Here is an 18,416-nt window from a genome sequence, read left to right on the forward strand (position 1 = left end):
AACGCACAAATATTCAAATAAAAAATATTAAACATGTCAGCGACATCGTTGATGGCGACTACGACTGGTCGTGATGGTAGTAGTGATGATCCTCTCGGAGCCTATCGTGGTGTGAGAGTTGAGTTGGATGAGTTGAACCCTTCATCATCAACATCCTCACGTGCAACAACAGGTCATGGTGGTGGTTCTACGAATCGCCAACCGCAACCAACACCACAACAACAATACTATCATTCAACCCGAGATCATGATGATGGAGATGAAATGATGAATACAACCACTCAAGAAGATGAATTAAATCAATGGAATCAAAATGATAGTACCAGTGGAAGAAATCATTCGTCATCATCATCACGACATTCATTATTTGGACGCTTATCGAATTGGTGGTCTTCAAGAAGTAACAACAATTCTCTGAGTACAAATACCCATCAAGCACAATCGCCGCAACTTCATGAAGAAAATAACAATCATGAACAAAGGCCACAACAATTGCTGCAAGATGAAAATTTTCAAACGGATGATTTATTGAATCCCGATAGTTTGAATGCCATTTCGAGAAGAAGGACCATGAGGATCATAGTTTTAATTGGTCTTGTAACTGCCATTATTCTAGCTCATGCAATCATAATGTTTGTGGTCATGATAGCCTCCAAACAGAGCACAACGCAAGATGGTGGAGAAAATTCTAATAGTGGAGAAAATAGTGGCGAAACAAGTGACACCCGTCGCGTTTTTATGTATTTTCTAACTGTACCAAATGCAATCATTTTGTCATGCTTGTTATGTTGCTGTGGATGCCTTTGTGCAAAGAGAATGTTTACCCTTTATTTAAATTATAGTTCATCTTCATTTGCCAGAAGAATGAAAGCTTATTTATTGAGACATGGATTATTGCAATACGAAGGAAGCAACGACGAGGACTTTTGGGATCCAGAGGAAATTTCTCAAAGAAATCAAAGACTTTTACAAATGCTTCAACAACGAGGAATTGACATTAGCTCATTACGACTCATGATGATTGACCGAGATTTCAATGAACAAGATTACGAAACGCTCCTTCAATTAGAACAATACAATCAACAACCAGCTGGTCTTTCAGAGAGTGCACTTGCACAACTGCCAGTTTTCAAAATACCGCAGCTTGATTCGTCACATCCGCCACTCGTAGAAAAGTCAGATGAAGATTCCCATCTGTATGGTCATGACGATGAAATTCTTCTTCGTAATCCAGCATCTTCTTCCCCAAACACAGCGACAACAACAACACCCAACAATTCTTCTGCAACTCCAACTCAAAATTCTGGACATACATTAGATTCATCAATACCCGAATGCTCAGAAACATTGGCTAGAGAACTTCTCGACGAGACCTGTTGCATTTGTTTGAGCAAGTATGAACAAGGTGAAGTGGTTTGTACATTACCAACATGTCTTCATAGATATCACAGAGATTGCGTTCATCAAGCTTTACGAATGAGAAATCAATGTCCAATTTGTAAAACAGCCATTTAAAAAGTATTATTACTCCATTTATTGCGTACATATATATTAATGTTTATGAAACCGCCAAAAATTTTACATTTTTGTAATTTGTAGTTACTGGAGGCAGCGGTTCGAACATTCAACGCGCCACAATTTGCCATTCTTACCCAACATTAAAAAAACACAATAACAACGACTCTCAACTCATCATTGAAATGAAACAAGACTTTGGAAAGAGAGATTACCATGCACCCCGTTGCAAAAAGGAGGATGAAGATCAAGAGTGCACTCACCGGAAGAGTAGAATGTGTTTCATGAATGATGAATATCCTGATATGCAATTCCCTAGAAAGGATCATGTAGCGATCTGGAATCAGTTCGCTCAACCTGCTCAATACAAATTGGAAACATCCAAAGAGCAGACCCTTTGTTTAATGGAACGAGATGATGATGAGGAAATGGATACTCGTTTTGACGAGGAACTGTTGAATCCATAATTATGTGTTTCAACCAATGTACTTTTGGTTAAACAGTGTTTTGAGATGTTTATGGAAGGAGTGAATTCATGTTGAGAGTTCTCCCTCATGATGGCAACTGAATTTGATGAGATTTGAAGGAATGTCGTTTCCTTTTGAAATTCATTTGCAGTTCTAGAAATGCATGAACATGAGTGAATTGAGGCAATGCTGATCAGACATGTAAACTTGCGTCAATTCCATTGTTGGAATTCAATTTCTGTAAATACAACCTGTACTTTAACAAAGAATATCGATTCTCGTTTAATGGAACAAAATTTTTCTATTTTCCTGGAACGAAAAAGTAAACCAACCACACAGTCACTCCTCCAACAATGACTGTAATAATGCTCACTGCAAGCAAGATGAGACAAATCTTGGTCGATTGATTGGCTAACTTGTTGGCTTGATCTGTTCTTTCATTGAGTCGTTTCAAATGTTCAATTTCATCATCGACCTTATCACCAATGGATTCTAAAAGTTTGTTTTGTTCGTCCAATTCTGAACTCATATCCTCGGAAATGTATTTGAGCTTTTCAATTTTCTTACTGAACATGTCGAGACCTATTGGATGTATTTTTCAATGACAAGTGACAACCATTCCACAAATATTAAAATCATGATTTGTAAAAAAAAACAAGTGATTAATTATTCATTTCTCCCATCCAAACAATTCACACCTACCTTGATCCATTTGTTTTTTATACATGCTCACCTGTGTCATACTTTCCTCAATATTAATTCGTGGCAAATTTCCATAATCACGAGCATCTTGAGGAAGATCCTCCTCATGCAACAAGTGTTCAGAAATGAGTGAAGAATGTTGCAAGCCCTTCTTTTCATTTTCATCTTCATTAATCGACAATAATTGTTTTCTCTTTTCATTGTCTCCAGAAAAATCTTCTTCAAATCTTCGTTTGTCTAATTTTTCAACTTGTGAAATGTGTGCGAGAAGAAGTTTTAAATCTTCTTGTTGTTGAGCCATTTCTCTTGGATCAGGTTGTTTTCCAAAGAAACGTTTCTATAGATTCATGAATTGTGATTGTTGTTGAATAGGTATAGAGATTTGAAATAATAATTTTACAATTATTTTCATAGAAACATAAATATATAATGATTCAATGTCATTGGGTCACAATGTTATTGTTGCATATGTGATGATGATGATTATCATTGGATTTGGTCACAGGTACACGAATGATACATTTCACAAACACAAACCTTGGCTGCATTTTTGTGAATATTCTCCAAATTCTGATAGTCCTTTCTCAAATATCGGAGCATCTTTTTAATGTTTTGATTCAATTTAATAACACGAGTGTTGTTCTTGTTCTTTTTCATGGCTTCATCACGTTCATTAATTTTCTAATGAAATTGCAAAATGTGTTTTGTAACACAAAAAAGGCATCAAAAAGGTCAATGAATGAAAATAGTATTGTTGTTGTTGTTGTTGTGATAGATGAGTTGGAAATAACAATCCATTCATATTTTTATCATCATCATCATCATATGGTTAAATATTTAAATTATAAATTTCCAATCCCATCATTGAGATTTTTAAAAACACACACCTCTCTGGTTAAATCTAATTTTCTAACGAGAAGAATTTTGTTGGCTTCGAAAATATTCTTTCCTGTGACTTCTTCGAGTTGATCTTTGATTTGTAATTCCTTTCCACCGGTTTCTTCGTAGACTTTGTACAACCGACGCATCGAGTCGAGCACAATAGCATTTCCTGTGGCCATTTTTGCAGATTTTTTGAGTTTGACAGTTGACTGCTGCACGTGGTGTTGTGAATAAACTCTTTTTATTGAGTTTTAAAGAAGATTTTGAATTCTGCTCAACGAAAATCTATTCAACAACACGTTTTCGTGATTGGTTGTGATGTATTATTGTTTTGATAGAGATGTTGTTGAGTTTTCACGAGTCATCGAGTTCTTAACACTTCACTGTTGTACAACTCAAATTGCATCATATTTTTCGATTTCAACAACCTCAAACATTAATTGTTCAAAACGTATTGCTCTTTGCTCTATTCTCTCTTTGGTAGGGTTGGTGGATAATAACTAGGAGGTCCAACGGGAGGAACGTAACCCACAGGAGGAACATAACCAACAGGAGGAGGGATGACCACCATTCCTGGTTGAGGAACAAAATAGTTTGGAACAAATGTTGGATTTGCTTGAACGACAGTACTATCAACATCTGAAACATCTTGCTCTTTGAAGCTCTTTCTATTTTCTAAATCCTCTTGGTCAAGCCATGCTGGTCCAATGTTCTTATCTACTTGCTGTAAATTGACGTTTTTAAAGAAGTGGTCACGGATTGGCATATCCTGAATTTTGTGTTGTGACCATGGAGTTGGTCTGTTCATTTGGTTTTGGAATGAAGGGATGAAACCAAAATTAGGTGGGTGATACATTGGAACAAAGGCTACAGGCATTGGTAATGGCATTTGATTGGTTGGTGGAGTACTAACTGTTGTATTCGTTGGTGGAACGTGGGAAGGAGGAGTGCTGCTAGAAGTTGTGACAGGTGAAGATCTTGGTACGTATGGCTGCGATTTTGGATTAAACACAAATGCCTTAGCATTAGGATTGAGTGTGGATTTGGGCTTGGGTTTTTCCTCAACTGTAGTTGTGGCTGGTTGTGCATCTTTTGGTTGTTCCTTTGATGGTTCAGTTGGCTGCTCTTTGGGTTGTTCTTTCCAAGCTTCTTTCAATGGTTGTTGCTCCTTAGCAGTTTCATCGGTTGGTGTTTGTGTTGATGGAGAGCTTACGAATTTCTTGAGTTTTGAGTCTAAAAGTGAACTAGTTTCTTTCAAGATCTTAATGTCATTTTCTCTATTTCTAGCTGCGGCATCAGAATTCTTTCTCTTTCTGTATTCAATGAAAGCTTCAGCAGCTTGTTCCGATATTTTAGGAGTAGTTGTTTGTAATCCTAATGCCAAAATACTTTCCTTAATTACTGGAGTTCCAGGGCTACCTGCTGGCTTAAAACTAAGAGGAGAGGATGGAAGTGTTGGACTCAATGGCTTGGTGCTGCTTGATACGGGTTTTGCAGATGTCAGATGTAACAAAACACTCTTATGTTCTTCAATGTTTGGTACAGTTCCAGCAGTGAAAGAATTGCTTCTACTACTTCTATTTTCCAAAACTAAGTGAGCAGGAAGTCCCTTGTGTTTTGGTGATCCGTCTTGAGTAGAGTCTTCAGCTGTGCTTGAGGCACTAGTAGCATTATTTTCTAACAAGGAAGGTTGTGGTGCGACCACTTGGCTGACTGAACGTGATTTGCCTGTTTGCAACTTGGTATCAATTGGTGCCAATGCTTTGGGTTCTTTCGAAGATTCGATTGTTGGAGTTGTCGTAGTAGTTGTAGTTACAACTGGTGTGGTCTGTTGTTGTATTGGAGTAGTTGCATTACCCTGTTTTTGCTGCTTATGTGGAGGAATGTATTTTGGAGAGCTTGAAGGTGATGCACTTGTAGTTGCCTGTTGTTGTTGTTGAGTGACTTGCTTTGCTTGTGGCTGCTTCTTTGGCTTTTTAACTCCTGGAATGCTTTTTTCGTCACGAATAACAGAGCTATACAGATCCTCTTCAGAAATTTCAGTTTGCTCCAATAATCCTCTTTCTTCCAAAATGTGTATGTTATTCACGGAAGGGCTACTCTTCTCAATTTCTTCTGCAATTTTACTTGCTTTAGCAGCGTGCAGTTTATAAAATTCCGAATTTTTGTCAAGGTATGTTGTATAATGATGCTCCTCATAGGTCGATTTGACACCAAATTTGTTTAAATTTTCAGAGAATTGATCCCATTGTCTTGGAGCATATGTACTTTCTTCAAGAGCAACAAGTTCACTGTCACCCTCTTCAGGTTGCCACTTGATAAGTTCCTTTTCAGTTTGTTGTCTATTAGAAATTTCGGTATCAGTCTTAAATCCATTCAAAATTTTCTGAGCCTTGAAGGTAATGTTCTTGGCATAAATTTGTTGAATGTCCTTTGATTTGAATGTCATAGTTTCATGAATGGTTTGTTGAGTGGATGTACTATGGTTTGCTCCACGAACGAGTTTAGCCAACTTTAACACGAACACAAAATCATTGTATTTAGTGTCGTGTCTAGCAGTATGAAAGATACCTTCATAGACGTCTCCGGAGCTGTTGATAACATCAACCACATGACCGACAAAATTAGTGAACAAGAACTTGATTCTCTTTCTGTTAACTTCGGCTTTTGGATGTGGTGTAGAGTCGACTTGCTGATTTGTGGATGTCGTAGTTGTCGATGGTTGCTGTGGAGGTTGTTGTTGTTGCGATGGAGAGGCTTTTGTTGACGATGCATCAATAGGTTGTTGTTGCTGTCCGCTTTTGTTGGGACGAGAGTCTCCCTTCTGGCTTCCTCCAGTGGAAGTAGTGGCGTTCGTGTTGGAAGATGAAGCAACTTGCTTATTACTTGGAGATGCGCTCTTTCTGTGTTGTTGTTGTTTTGATGCTTGATTACTCTCGGTATTGTTGGAGGTGGTATTCACCATTGATGATGATATTGTTGTTGTTGTAATATTTCCAACACCAGAACCGCCATTACCCATAGAACCAGCCGATGATGACTTTTGACTCAACGATGCTGGCTTGACTCCAGTCCATGCCGAACCAGTGGGAGGCTGTTGTGTTTGATGTTGTTGTTGTCCATTACTTCCGCTGCCTACAACAACATTGGGTGTGGTCTTCTTCGTCTGAGAAGAGGAAGAGCCTCCTTGTTGCTGGGAATGGGCAGCGTTGTTTTCCTTCCTGGACACCATTTTTTTTTAAAGCTAAAGGCTTTTGTTTTTTCAGCTGTGGGCAGATTTGCTCCGTGCGTGATCTAAAATTGATCATCAAGACTTTCGAGAACACTTGGTTTTTCTAAAACGTGATTTTGGAAGTATACTCAAGTCTTGAACCCTAACGTTATGAAGTATGTGCATGATTGAAAACAATGTGTACTTGGAAGAGTTGGGAATTCCAATAAAAATATTTCGTTTTATCAGAACGTCAAGTTACAACCTGGATCACCCGAATGAGCTCTTTGTCATTTAGCTCAACCTAATAAGATTGGTCAATTTCGTCATGTTGTGAATCATTGGAGGAAGCTCTCCTCTCGTTCTCTCCACAACAGCCTCCATAAGTATTGTCGAAATCCATTCTCTTCTGAAATTGCATCATCCACCACCATCATCCTCTACAACAACCTCCTCTTCGTCATCAAAGAGAGAAATTCGTTCAAAGGTGGAAAGAATGAGAGGTATCAGGAGAATCTGATGCTTGCTTAGTGCATTCTGGCCACTCTCTAGGGGATCTCGACCATGAAGGGACTTTAAGGTTTGGTGCTGTGTCGACGTGGTGGTTGTGGTTGTCGAAGATTCCTCTTCGAGTTCTTTCTGCACTTGAGAAAAGGATAGGATCGAGTGGTTTGCTGTTTGGAAGGCATTGATGTGGAGGTTGTTGTTTGTGCTTGGATTGTTTGATTTATAATGATTCCAAAAGGCAACAAGTGGTTCATAGTATTCTTCTTGAAATTTTAGGAGCAATGAAGAGAGAGAAGTATGGCTTGTCAAGTTGTTCAATTTGCACTTCTTTTTGAAAAGTGGCAATACCCTTAAATATCCCAAGAGAAGAATCAGTTGTCTTTGATGGAATGACAGGAATTTCCTTCGAAGTGGAGTGTCCATACTTGAGGATGGCGAGTTTAACAGCAAAATCATTTGGTCCATCCATCGTAGAATGATCAGAGTCTTTTCAGTAAAGATTGAGAAGTCTTGATTGGTGTCGTCATTCAAGAACAAATCAATCACTTGATCGTAGGTGAAATTTTTTGAGTCATGCCTTACAAAAATCATGGACATGTACAAGTTAATAAGGGAATGAATTGGAACGGGTTGAAATGACGTCGTGCCACTTTCATCATTCATGTTCTCGTCTTCGATAAAGCTCAAAAATTGAGAATGACTAATTTTCTCGCATTTAGAGAGAGTTTGAATGATGTGAAGAAGTGAGTCTTGAGCTAGCTCGAAATCCTTCGAAAGGTCATGTCCAAAGATGTATCGTATCAGGTAGACCAAGGACTGTCGAAACATTGGAGTCATTTCAAATTGTTGGTTCTTGTCTCTCCTCGGTTGCTGATATTGTCTGATGACATACGAAAATACATATACCATACTTCGAAGAAACCAATCATAGGACTTGAATTGATGCCTAATCCAATGTGTGGAAATGTCTTCACTTAAGTGTATCAAATGAGTTGTGTCTAGTGTCTCCAATGGTAATGCATTCGTTGCAAGAGGAGAGAAAATGTCATGTGCTGCATAAAGAATCCTGAAATTATTGTTGCACTCTAAAAAGAGATTTTCAATGAAATTTTCTAAAATGATGCATATAGATGCATTCGTTCGAATACACTCTGACAGAATTCGATACTCAGTGAAATTATGTACTGATTTGAAAGGTTGTTTTAGCATGGATTCTAATAATTCAGTGAATAGTTTAGAAAGGATGGTCATGTTACTGCTTGCAATTTTTGTCTTTTGGGAGAGAGAAACAATTTCTTCGTCCTTTGATGATATTAATTCATGAGCTAGAGTGAGAATGATAATGTCTTGCAAATTGGACCAATCTATGTTGTCAATAAATATAGAAATATATTGAATCATGGCCATATGACAAAGCGGATATTGAAAGACGCCCAATTTTAAAAAGCAAAGGCATGATCTAAGAAAGTTCACATGATGATGTTTCTTGTTACGATTGATCGATAGTGCCCTATTAATCTTAATATCATAGCATTTCTCTAGAATAATTTGCTCTAAATATTGTTCCATAGAGTGACTTAAAGGAATATTTTTCTCAAATTCAAACAGAACATCCGTCGTGCTTCCATGTGCCTTGTGACCATAATCCGTTCGAACTTGTATGCATTTACCAAGTAAATTCAAGCAACGGTTAATAATTTTGGGCTTTTCAGAAAAATCGTCAGTTTCTACAATGGACTTGTACAACAATAGATATAAATGATTTAGAACAGGCCTCATCACAACTAGTAATAAATTTGGAGAAGGCAACGAAATTATTGTGTTCAAGAGTCGAATTAGTGACGGATACTCCTCTAAAATTATTTTGAAAAGTGTGAAATTTTCTTGGATGATTCGCGTGAATACTTGTTTCAAATGTTCCTGCAACAAAATTTGATCTTGATGGTTTAATGATGTTAATATTATTGCCTCGGGACTATTGTTGTCTTGAAAATAAATATCCTTTTTATCTTGCATTTCAAAATGTGAATGAACGTGATGAAATAATTGTTCTATTTTATCAATCCATTGCTGTAAATGAGAATTATCAATTTGATTCAATCTATTCCAATCATCACTGTTTGATTTTCCGATTTCGTTCGTGCTAGAACTGGAATTGGTTTTTTGAAGCAAATGAGACTCTCCCAGCATTTTCAAAATTTAAATTTTTTTTGAATTTTTATTCAATTTCAACTCATCAGATGACCTTTTTTCCAGTTCACAACGGGAATCAACCTTTGACAATAACCCCACCAAATCTTGGTGTTAATTCTTCTTCTTCTTCTTTGAATTGAACAAAACGATCCTTTTCATTTAATTCTCAAACCTTTGAGTCATCAAATTTTTGCGTATTGTCCATTTTCCAAACTTATTTTTAAATTTCAAGTCAAAAAATTGCAGCAATCTCTCTCGCTCGCTCGTGGTGTGTGTGGACATTGATAGTCTCTCGGTTTTGAAACTCATACAATAATAATAACACCATACTCTGGTAACTCTCTCACGTGGCAACATAGAGGCGAAGATATTGCAGCAACAATAATAATAGTAATATTCAAACAGCAACAACATCAATAATTATCACTTCTTTCAAGTTGTAGTCGTGGCGAGAGTATTACCCTTTTTCCTCCGATATCAGACATCATCACTTGCACCATCATGGCTCACCAAAATTCTTCCAATATTGATGATTTACTGAATGATGATGAGCTCTTTAGTTTTATTGATGATATCGTACCCGCTCCAGGCACAACCACACCTTCGGGTACCACCAACAAGGCTTTGAATATGACGACGTCTACAACAATACCCATGCCATCAAATATGTTGAATAAGAATAGCTCCAATATTGGCATTACCCATAATATCATCACGAATGGTAATCAAGTGGCTTTCCGCAGCAACAACATGAATGCTCTTGTTTCGAACACCGGTGGTGGTTTGGTAGGTATGCCCACAGTGATTAGGAACGCTTCTCCCCAACAACCTCCACAGTTACCACAATTTACAACTCCACCTCGATTACCATCCATTGTCAACACACCAACCACCAATAACTCTTCATCAACTCCCACTCCATTCTCACAAACAACCACAGACCAATTTTTGAACATGTTAAAAGATTATCAAACCATTAATACTATCAATCAAGGTCTTCCTCAAAACAGAGTCACACCGCCTCCTCTCCCTCCTTCATCTCAGTCTAGCATTACAAATCCGTACTTTTTACAAATTGCAAATCTTAACAAGCAACAGCAAGCAAAGAATGGCATGTCCATTTCCACTCCTCTCCAGTTTATATCAACGAGCACACCGCCTCCACCATCAAGCAAGAGCTCTTCAATCAAAACACCTCCCTCAATACCTCCTCAAGCAATTATTGCTCAACTCTCCAATTCATCGTCCTCCTCGCAATTTAAGGGATTTTCCACTATTATTGGCGGTTCTTCTAACAATTCATCTAACAGTTCAACCCCTTTCAAAGGAGCAACAACACCTCTTAGTTCTTCATTTATGGGAAATGCTACACCACCATTCATGCAAACAGGTGCCTCATCTTCTTCAACTCCACCCATGATTCCACCCAACTTTTTCTCCCAAATTTCATTGCCACCACCAATGGCCACTCCTGTTCTTCCGACAAGTACAAAGGGCTTGCTTGAGGTTTCTCCATCCAAGCCAGGCAAAAAATGGCCGAAATTGTTAAGTGAGATTCAAAAATTGGAGGTACAAGTGACCAATTCCGAAATTTGGAAAAATTTGGCTTCAAACACAACCGATATTTCTTCAGTAAGATGCTATGTTCCTGATTTTGGCTCGGATTTCGATAGTTATGAAGATGATGATTTTGATGAAGATGACGATGATATGTTTGTGGATGGAGAAGATTTCAATAATATCGACGAGGAATCGTTTGATTTAAGCAAATTTGAAAAGGTGAAATCGCAAGGCGTGAAAAGAACACGATTTGGAGTCTCAAAGTCATCAAACAAAAATTCACACAATTCCTGTGTATATTTATTTTCTGCAAATAGAGAACTTATTGGCTACGTGTCATCTATGGAATATAATGACTGCCTTGTACCTTTGTCAAAACACAAGATTATCATGGTTTCAGTCGCAAATGCATTGATTGAAGGGACAGGTCGCAATTTTATTTCTCTAAAAGTTTTTTTGGTCAAAAAGGCCTTGGTTTCTGATAAGAATCTATTAGAATCAAGCACAGACTCCAATGAATCAAATCCATTTTCATTGGCTAATATTGAACGCATGTCTGATGACCAAATTCAAATGTATCACGTACGAAAGAACTTTCTGAAAAAGCTCTTTGAATTATTGGATAGAAATTCTGGTGTTTCCATTATAGGTAGTTCCTCATCTTCAGAATTGTTTGTAAATAATACTGCCAATTTCCAACTATCAAAATTACGAAAAACCAATGGATCAGATGTTTCCTTACATAAATCGAAACAAGAGGAGGAAGATGATCTTGATGCATTAGATGACACTGATTTGGATGAGTATATCATCCAAAAGCCAGCAGCACAAACGAATGGAGCTTCATCATCATCTTTCCATAACCTTTCTGACATGGAGGGAGAAGGTCTGGATAAACAACTCGAAGAGCTCTATGAAGAAATTGAAAAAGTCATTGTTGATGATGAAAATGCTCCCAATACAGACGATAATTCTGATGAAGAGTATGAAATTAGTCATCATGCCATCGAAATTCCAGAAGATTCTCTATTGACTACAGAGCTTAGAAGCTACCAAAAGACAGCTGTGAAATGGATGTTAAAGAGAGAACGTATCGGTGAAGACAAAGCCAAATCTGCACCAAAGTTACATTCCTTGTTCCAGGAAAGGAAATTTCCTGACGGTACCCCATTTTACTTTAATCCACTTCATGGCGTGATTACTTTAACCTTTGTACCAGCACCACCTGAACCTAAGGGTGGAATACTTGCCGAGTAAGTGTTTTTTTCAACGTGTACAATCATTATATGAATAATGTTCAACAAATTCCATATTTTTCAATTGATAATTTTAGTGAAATGGGTCTCGGAAAAACAGTTGAAGTTATTGGCCTTATTGCCTCCAATAGAATCAAGGGAAAGAAATCGACTCCAACGATTGTGAGCGATAAGTATTTCTCCACTGCTACGTTGGTTGTCACTCCTCTAACTATCGTAGATCAATGGAAACAAGAAATTGAACGTCACACCAACAATCAACTCTCAGTTTATGTTTATCAGGGCAACAGACGTATTCGTGATGTTGCAACACTATTGAAATATGATGTAATAATTACCACCTACAATACTTTGAGTTATGAGTACAGCCAAACATTTATAACAAAGGAAAGAGCGAATGCGAAGAAAAAGACAAAAGATTCTGCACCACAACAACCAAGTCCCATCTACAAGATGAAATTTTTCCGTGTAGTTTTGGATGAAGCTCACAATATCAAGAATAGAAAATCTCTTCAATCTAGAGCTACCGCAGCAGTTGATGCTGAAAGAAGATGGGCAGTAACTGGTACTCCAATCCAAAATCATATTGACGATTTGTACTCTCTGTTCCACTTTTTGAAAGTGAATCCTCACGGAGATTGGAGATGGTGGACCAAATATATCGGAAAACCATTTGAAAAGAAAGATAAGAAAGCCATTGAAGCCTTACAATCCGTGATCAAAAAATTGGTTATTCGTAGAACAAAGAACAAGAGAGTGAATGGAAAGCGTATTGTTGAGCTTCCTAAGAAACATGTCGAGACTGTTTCGATACAATTTTCACAAGCCGAAATGACATTCTACAAATCTCTCTACGAGTACAGCAAGGGCAAATTTAACGAATTTGTGAGAAGCAATACTGTTCTCAAAAATTATGCAAACATTTTGGAAATGCTTTTGCATTTGAGACAAGTTTGTAATCATCCTGCCCTTATCATTACAAGCTTCCAAAAGAAGACGGACAAATCGACCATGAATGGATTTTTGGAAAACTTTGAACAAAAGAATGGATTTGAGGTTTATGACACTATTTTACCCATGTTACCTCAAGTATTGAAACTAAACAAGGAAAAGCTCAAGATGAGACAAAATAATGAAGGCGAGTCGGTGATTGCCTCTCAACTGAAGAGTATCAATGTTAGCAAATACATGAGAATGAACTGGAGATCAAGCAGCAAGATTAATGCACTCATTGAAAAATTACGTTCGCAGGAATATGGTACAAAATCAGTTGTATTCTCTCAATGGACGTCCATGTTAGATTTAGTGGAGGTCGCACTTGAAAAGTCAGGAATTCGCTTTGTTAGATTAGACGGTAAAATGCAAAGAAAAGATCGTGACGATGCTGTTCAAAAATTCAAATACGACAATACCATTCAAGTCTGTCTAATTTCTTTAAAGGTTGGAGGTACTGGACTTAACTTGGTTTGGGCCACCCATGTCTTTTTACTTGATCCTTGGTGGAATCCAGCAATTGAAGAACAAGCCATTGACAGAGTTCACCGTATTGGTCAAGATAAGCCCGTTACAGTTTACCGATTTGTTGTCAAGGACTCCGTTGAAGAGCGTATTTTGAGCTTGCAAAAGAGTAAGACTAAAATTGCCAACGATGCCCTTAATATTGGAAGCGATGATGACGAAGATGAAAGTTGTACGACCTATGGAACGTCTTATTTGGGTGGATTTGGTGGAGGAGCTCTCAAGAGAAAATACGATTCTGACGAGGAGGTTGAAGACGAAGATGATGGCTTTGATGAAGTGACGATTGAAGACCAATTCGATGACGAAGATGAAGTGAGTGGAGGCATGTTTGGACATACCAAGAAAGATGCTCAAAAACTTCGCCTCAAAGAGCTCACCACCATATTCGTCTAACATGGGCGAAGGAAATTATTGGTCACCCATCTCAATAAACTCGACACTGTACAGTTCCGCAAGAACATTCAGAGATTAAATTATAAAATTTTTACATTCAGAGATTAAAATTGATTGACTAAATTTTACCAAACAATCCACTCAAGTGGCAGTTTAGGAAAGGAGGAGGGAACTGACTATTGTTGTTGTTGGGTTACGTTTAAACAGGAATCAAATTTGGAGGTAAGAGAAGCAACATCCTCCTCCTTTTCTTCTGGTCTACCTTTTTCTTTCCATTTAAGGATAACCACATCCTCCTCTTGACAGACCTCAATATAATCTTTCAAACATAAACAAATGAAAATATGTGTTTCGCTAGAGTTCACCTTAATATTTTCCTCAAATCCAATATCTTTTTCCTTCAACAAGTCTCGATATTGTTTGTTGCTAAACATTTCATCCACATCGATATGAAATTCTTCCTTACTTTCCTTTTTGGCAGTGTCAATGGAACTTCCTTCAAGTCCACCATTGGTCATACTAATGTTCGCACAGTTTCTATAACCAGAGAGACATGAATTAATGCTCAACGGTTCCACACCAATCAAATAATGCATATTTACTAAACTCGCTCTTTTCGAATAATGAGGATAAACTTTTTCAATAACATCTCCAACACCAATCTTCTCCTTCAAATATTTGGCAAAAACAGTCTCTCTCAAATATCGTTCTTGTTGTTGAAAGATATAATTGCGTGTTTCTTGATCAATCATTACCTCTGCAGGTGGAACTCCCATATGAACGGATTTGATGTGAATGAACTCTAAATGTGCCATGACTGAATCTGTCACTTGTATTGAAGAATAAAATTTGTCCCTTTGCTCTCTGTTCAACATGGGATGATTTACAACAGAACCATTTTGCGTATGGCGAAAAAGACATTCATCTCCGCTCTCGCAATGACCTTTCTTAAAAAACCAACACTCATTTGCATATTCAAATGCTTTGGCAGCTTGTTGATCATTGGCAAAATGGTTCTTCAAAGTGTCGTAAATATTTCTACGATCATGTTGTTTACGACAGATATCATTGGCAGCTTTGGCTATTTCATCGATTGTCTCCTGATCACCAACAAAGAACACTCCTGCACCATTTCCTGGCATTTTTTGAAAGATTTGAATTGATGCGGTGAGTTTTGTGACGTTTTCTGGATTTACAAAAGATGAAAATGACAAGATGTCTTTTTTTTTGATTGGTCATTTGAATCTCAAGTTGTAAATCATTCATCCACAACAAATTTCAGGATTTTCTCATCCAATTAGCATTTCCGGATGGGTTGAAATTTGAATGACAAATTGGTCAGCTTGGCGCACAGGCGAAACACTGTCGGATGCAGCTGCATCCACAATGCGGACCGGAATGTTTGCTTGAGAATTTGAAACTTCTTAATCCTTCCAATCACTTGCTCAACCAATACACGTGTACAGAGCCCAATTCCTTGTTGAAACTATTCTCAACATCATCCAACTCTCGGTTTGGCTGTTTCTTGAATGGTGTAAGACATTCTGGAATAGAGAAAGCTGAAACGAACTCCAACTTGAGACTGCGAAACGAAAAGCGGTCAGACAAAGCTTCACTGCTATATTGTACAACACCATTGTGGTCAATTGCCGACAAATAAGAGTTACATCTCCCAGCTTTTAAAGGTCACCACAGACTTACTGCATCTCCAATTGTGCCTTTCTCTTCGTAAAGAGTACAGTGCATTGTTCAATGATCCAGAGCTCTGTTTCAGAGCCAAGGACAACAATATTCAAGTCCAGTTGCAGAGATTTTCTGCAAAGAAAAAAATGATTCCTTCTCTGAAAGCCGTTTCTCACGATGGAGATGAGAACAAAAAACTTGAGATTTCGGGAGAGACAAATGTCTTTTTATTTGATGAAGGAAAATTGAAAGGAAGAATTCTAAAATCATCCACTAATATTGATCGGAATCGGCATGCTTCTCTTTCAAAGAATACATTCCAACCTCATGATGGATCATTTAGACAAGGAGATTATGTATGGACGCTGCAAAGTAAAAAGCTCTATGCCATCGGAAGAGTACTGGAATTTGTAACCAATGCAAACAGTCCGTTTGTTGGAAGATATAAAATTGAATATTGCAAAGATAAATCTCGATATCATTGCAAAGCTGAAAGAATGGTGCCGATCTTTAGAGCCACAAAGCAATGGGGATTAAAGAACTGTGGAACATTCATTGAACAATACCATCATCACCACATGGAGGCAAGCTCTTTAGATAATGGTGCTACTCACACGAACGATCATACGACAGATGTGGATATCATTGTGTGCAATGAGACGAGTGATTTTAGGCTTTTAGCAAAAACTCAAGTATTCAACAAGTATGATTTTATTGAACAGCAAGAGGATGACAATCTATTGGCGACGACCGCACCAACACAACATTCATGTCGCACTGTGATGAATTCGGGTGGAAGCGAATCAAACACGCAAATAATCAAACACCCAGGAGATTTTGTTTTGGAAATTGGAAGTGCTCTTGGTGAAACATCTAAAATTCTTCATGAAAAATGTGCCAAGTTGTTGTGTTTGGACATTTCAAAGGCATACGTTGAGGAAACAAAGAAGAAATTTCCATTTATTGAATTTTGGTGTGCGGATATTATGAGCGAGGATGATCAAAAACGAGTGATTAGAACATGGAGAAAATATCTCTACGAAAATCCTTCCTCAGAGCTCAAAGTATTCATCGATATTAACGGAAATCGAATGCTGAATGCTGTACTCCATGTTGTTGAAATTGTAAAGAACAATTTAAAGCCTTCTCTGATTGTAGTGAAGAGTTCTGAATATTATTCGCATTTGAGGAATTCATGTTGCGAGAATTAGTCATTCAAATTCTTCATGAAGAATGAATCTTAATAAGAGATTTTCACACATGGTATTCTACTTTCTATGAATTTTCACATATTTACAACAACAATGTCTATTAATTGTTGATTTTGATATTTGCTTTTCATCTTGACTTGAAAATCAGCACCACCATTTTTTACGAAATATTCTTCAACCATGAATTTACAGAAATATTTCACAATGTGATGGGACATGTTTTCATTGGTTGGCATTCCATACCATGGAGTGAAAAATACTCGATGTTCCTTGTGAATTAATAGACAATCCTTCAACTCTGATGAAGAACTAATAAGCAAATGCCAAGAGGAACGATCCTTCAAATGTCCTCTTGGTATTCCACATAGAAAGGATGCATTTTGAATTGTCACAATCTTGTTAAGCTGTTCATCCATTCTGATCGTGGAGCATTCCGACAATAGTTTGGAATTTAGAAACTCTGTCAACACTCTACTCCGGACTGCCAACTCGTTCAATTCATTCATGTTCAATTCCAGAGTGGACTCTAATGTATATCCAACAAAGCCATCTTGAGAGCCTTCATCAGACATATAGCCCAATCGAGATGGTACACTATTTGCACTTCCTCTCAAAAACAGAACTGTAATTTGTTTTTGAATAATCAATTTTTTGATCATACTGATCACTTCTGAAAAACGCTTTGCCTGCTCCCCTGTCATTGTACCAGAGCCGGCATAGAGTGGAAAAACAATCAGTGAATATTGTGTTCGCAAATATTCTGCGGAATGCGCTTGTGGATCAATCAAATCGAGCTGATGAATTAAATCAACTCCACTCAAAAAGGCAAAACTATCATCAGGTCGGTCAGGTTGGAATGTAAAATTCTTAGGAGGCCACACAAAGACTTGTGGATCTCGAACGAACCCAGCAAATTTCTCGCAAGCACAGGAAAAGAAATGATCCGGTTCATCTCCATGTATGATGAGAGCTTTCTTGCGAAAGTTTGACGATCGTGATCGACAAATGGTGTAAGTTTGTCCTATTGGAAGAGAGGACGACATTTTTTCTTTTGGAGTTCACACGGTCATACCGAGATTCGAACATTTAACCGTAAACAGACACGTTTCTAATTGTTCGGCAACTAAACGTTACAGATGACCGATCATCCCACTTGTGGTCAATCACACTTTCAATCTTTTGGTTTTCTTGTGCTCACTACATTGGATACACCCACAATCGTCTCGACAGCCATAGGGCTTCCAATACATTCAAGAATCCTCTTCATTGAGGCAATTTAACCAGGATCGATACGAAGTGGTGTTGGTCCTTTCCC

The 18,416-nt window shown here is 37.7% G+C and overlaps 9 protein-coding genes across 9 annotated transcripts; 4 read left to right on the forward strand and 5 right to left on the reverse strand.

Moving 5' to 3' along the window:
* Positions 1-33: 33 nt before the first annotated feature.
* On the forward strand, positions 34-1,515 carry FDP41_008006 (uncharacterized protein; the record flags this gene model as incomplete). Its single annotated transcript, XM_044711814.1, has 1 exon — positions 34-1,515. The coding sequence occupies one exon, from the start codon at positions 34-36 to the stop codon at positions 1,513-1,515; it is 1,482 nt and encodes a 493-aa protein (XP_044568804.1).
* A 185-nt stretch (positions 1,516-1,700) lies between these two features.
* On the forward strand, positions 1,701-1,982 carry FDP41_008007 (uncharacterized protein; the record flags this gene model as incomplete). The annotated part of the gene is made up of 1 exon (XM_044711815.1): positions 1,701-1,982. One exon carries the CDS (start codon positions 1,701-1,703, stop codon positions 1,980-1,982), a length of 282 nt encoding a protein of 93 aa, XP_044568805.1.
* A 301-nt stretch (positions 1,983-2,283) lies between these two features.
* Positions 2,284-3,745, reverse strand: FDP41_008008 (uncharacterized protein; the record flags this gene model as incomplete). The annotated part of the gene is made up of 4 exons (XM_044711816.1): positions 2,284-2,564; positions 2,685-3,021; positions 3,222-3,365; positions 3,572-3,745. 4 exons carry the CDS (start codon positions 3,743-3,745, stop codon positions 2,284-2,286), a joined length of 936 nt encoding a protein of 311 aa, XP_044568806.1.
* A 287-nt stretch (positions 3,746-4,032) lies between these two features.
* FDP41_008009 (uncharacterized protein) lies at positions 4,033-6,798 on the reverse strand (the record flags this gene model as incomplete). The annotated part of the gene is made up of 1 exon (XM_044711817.1): positions 4,033-6,798. One exon carries the CDS (start codon positions 6,796-6,798, stop codon positions 4,033-4,035), a length of 2,766 nt encoding a protein of 921 aa, XP_044568807.1.
* A 399-nt stretch (positions 6,799-7,197) lies between these two features.
* Positions 7,198-9,474, reverse strand: FDP41_008010 (uncharacterized protein; the record flags this gene model as incomplete). The annotated part of the gene is made up of 1 exon (XM_044711819.1): positions 7,198-9,474. One exon carries the CDS (start codon positions 9,472-9,474, stop codon positions 7,198-7,200), a length of 2,277 nt encoding a protein of 758 aa, XP_044568808.1.
* A 504-nt stretch (positions 9,475-9,978) lies between these two features.
* Positions 9,979-14,207, forward strand: FDP41_008011 (uncharacterized protein; the record flags this gene model as incomplete). Its single annotated transcript, XM_044711820.1, has 2 exons — positions 9,979-12,290; positions 12,371-14,207. The coding sequence occupies 2 exons, from the start codon at positions 9,979-9,981 to the stop codon at positions 14,205-14,207; spliced, it is 4,149 nt and encodes a 1,382-aa protein (XP_044568809.1).
* A 176-nt stretch (positions 14,208-14,383) lies between these two features.
* FDP41_008012 (uncharacterized protein) lies at positions 14,384-15,349 on the reverse strand (the record flags this gene model as incomplete). Its single annotated transcript, XM_044711821.1, has 1 exon — positions 14,384-15,349. The coding sequence occupies one exon, from the start codon at positions 15,347-15,349 to the stop codon at positions 14,384-14,386; it is 966 nt and encodes a 321-aa protein (XP_044568810.1).
* A 687-nt stretch (positions 15,350-16,036) lies between these two features.
* Positions 16,037-17,101, forward strand: FDP41_008013 (uncharacterized protein; the record flags this gene model as incomplete). The annotated part of the gene is made up of 1 exon (XM_044711822.1): positions 16,037-17,101. The coding sequence occupies one exon, from the start codon at positions 16,037-16,039 to the stop codon at positions 17,099-17,101; it is 1,065 nt and encodes a 354-aa protein (XP_044568811.1).
* Positions 17,102-17,175: 74 nt separating this feature from the next.
* FDP41_008014 (uncharacterized protein) lies at positions 17,176-18,144 on the reverse strand (the record flags this gene model as incomplete). The annotated part of the gene is made up of 1 exon (XM_044711823.1): positions 17,176-18,144. The coding sequence occupies one exon, from the start codon at positions 18,142-18,144 to the stop codon at positions 17,176-17,178; it is 969 nt and encodes a 322-aa protein (XP_044568812.1).
* Positions 18,145-18,416: the final 272 nt, after the last annotated feature.

This window comes from Naegleria fowleri, assembly GCF_008403515.1.
Source record: "Naegleria fowleri strain ATCC 30894 chromosome Unknown tig4, whole genome shotgun sequence".
In the NCBI taxonomy this organism is placed as follows: domain Eukaryota; phylum Heterolobosea; class Eutetramitea; order Acrasida; family Naegleriidae; genus Naegleria; species Naegleria fowleri.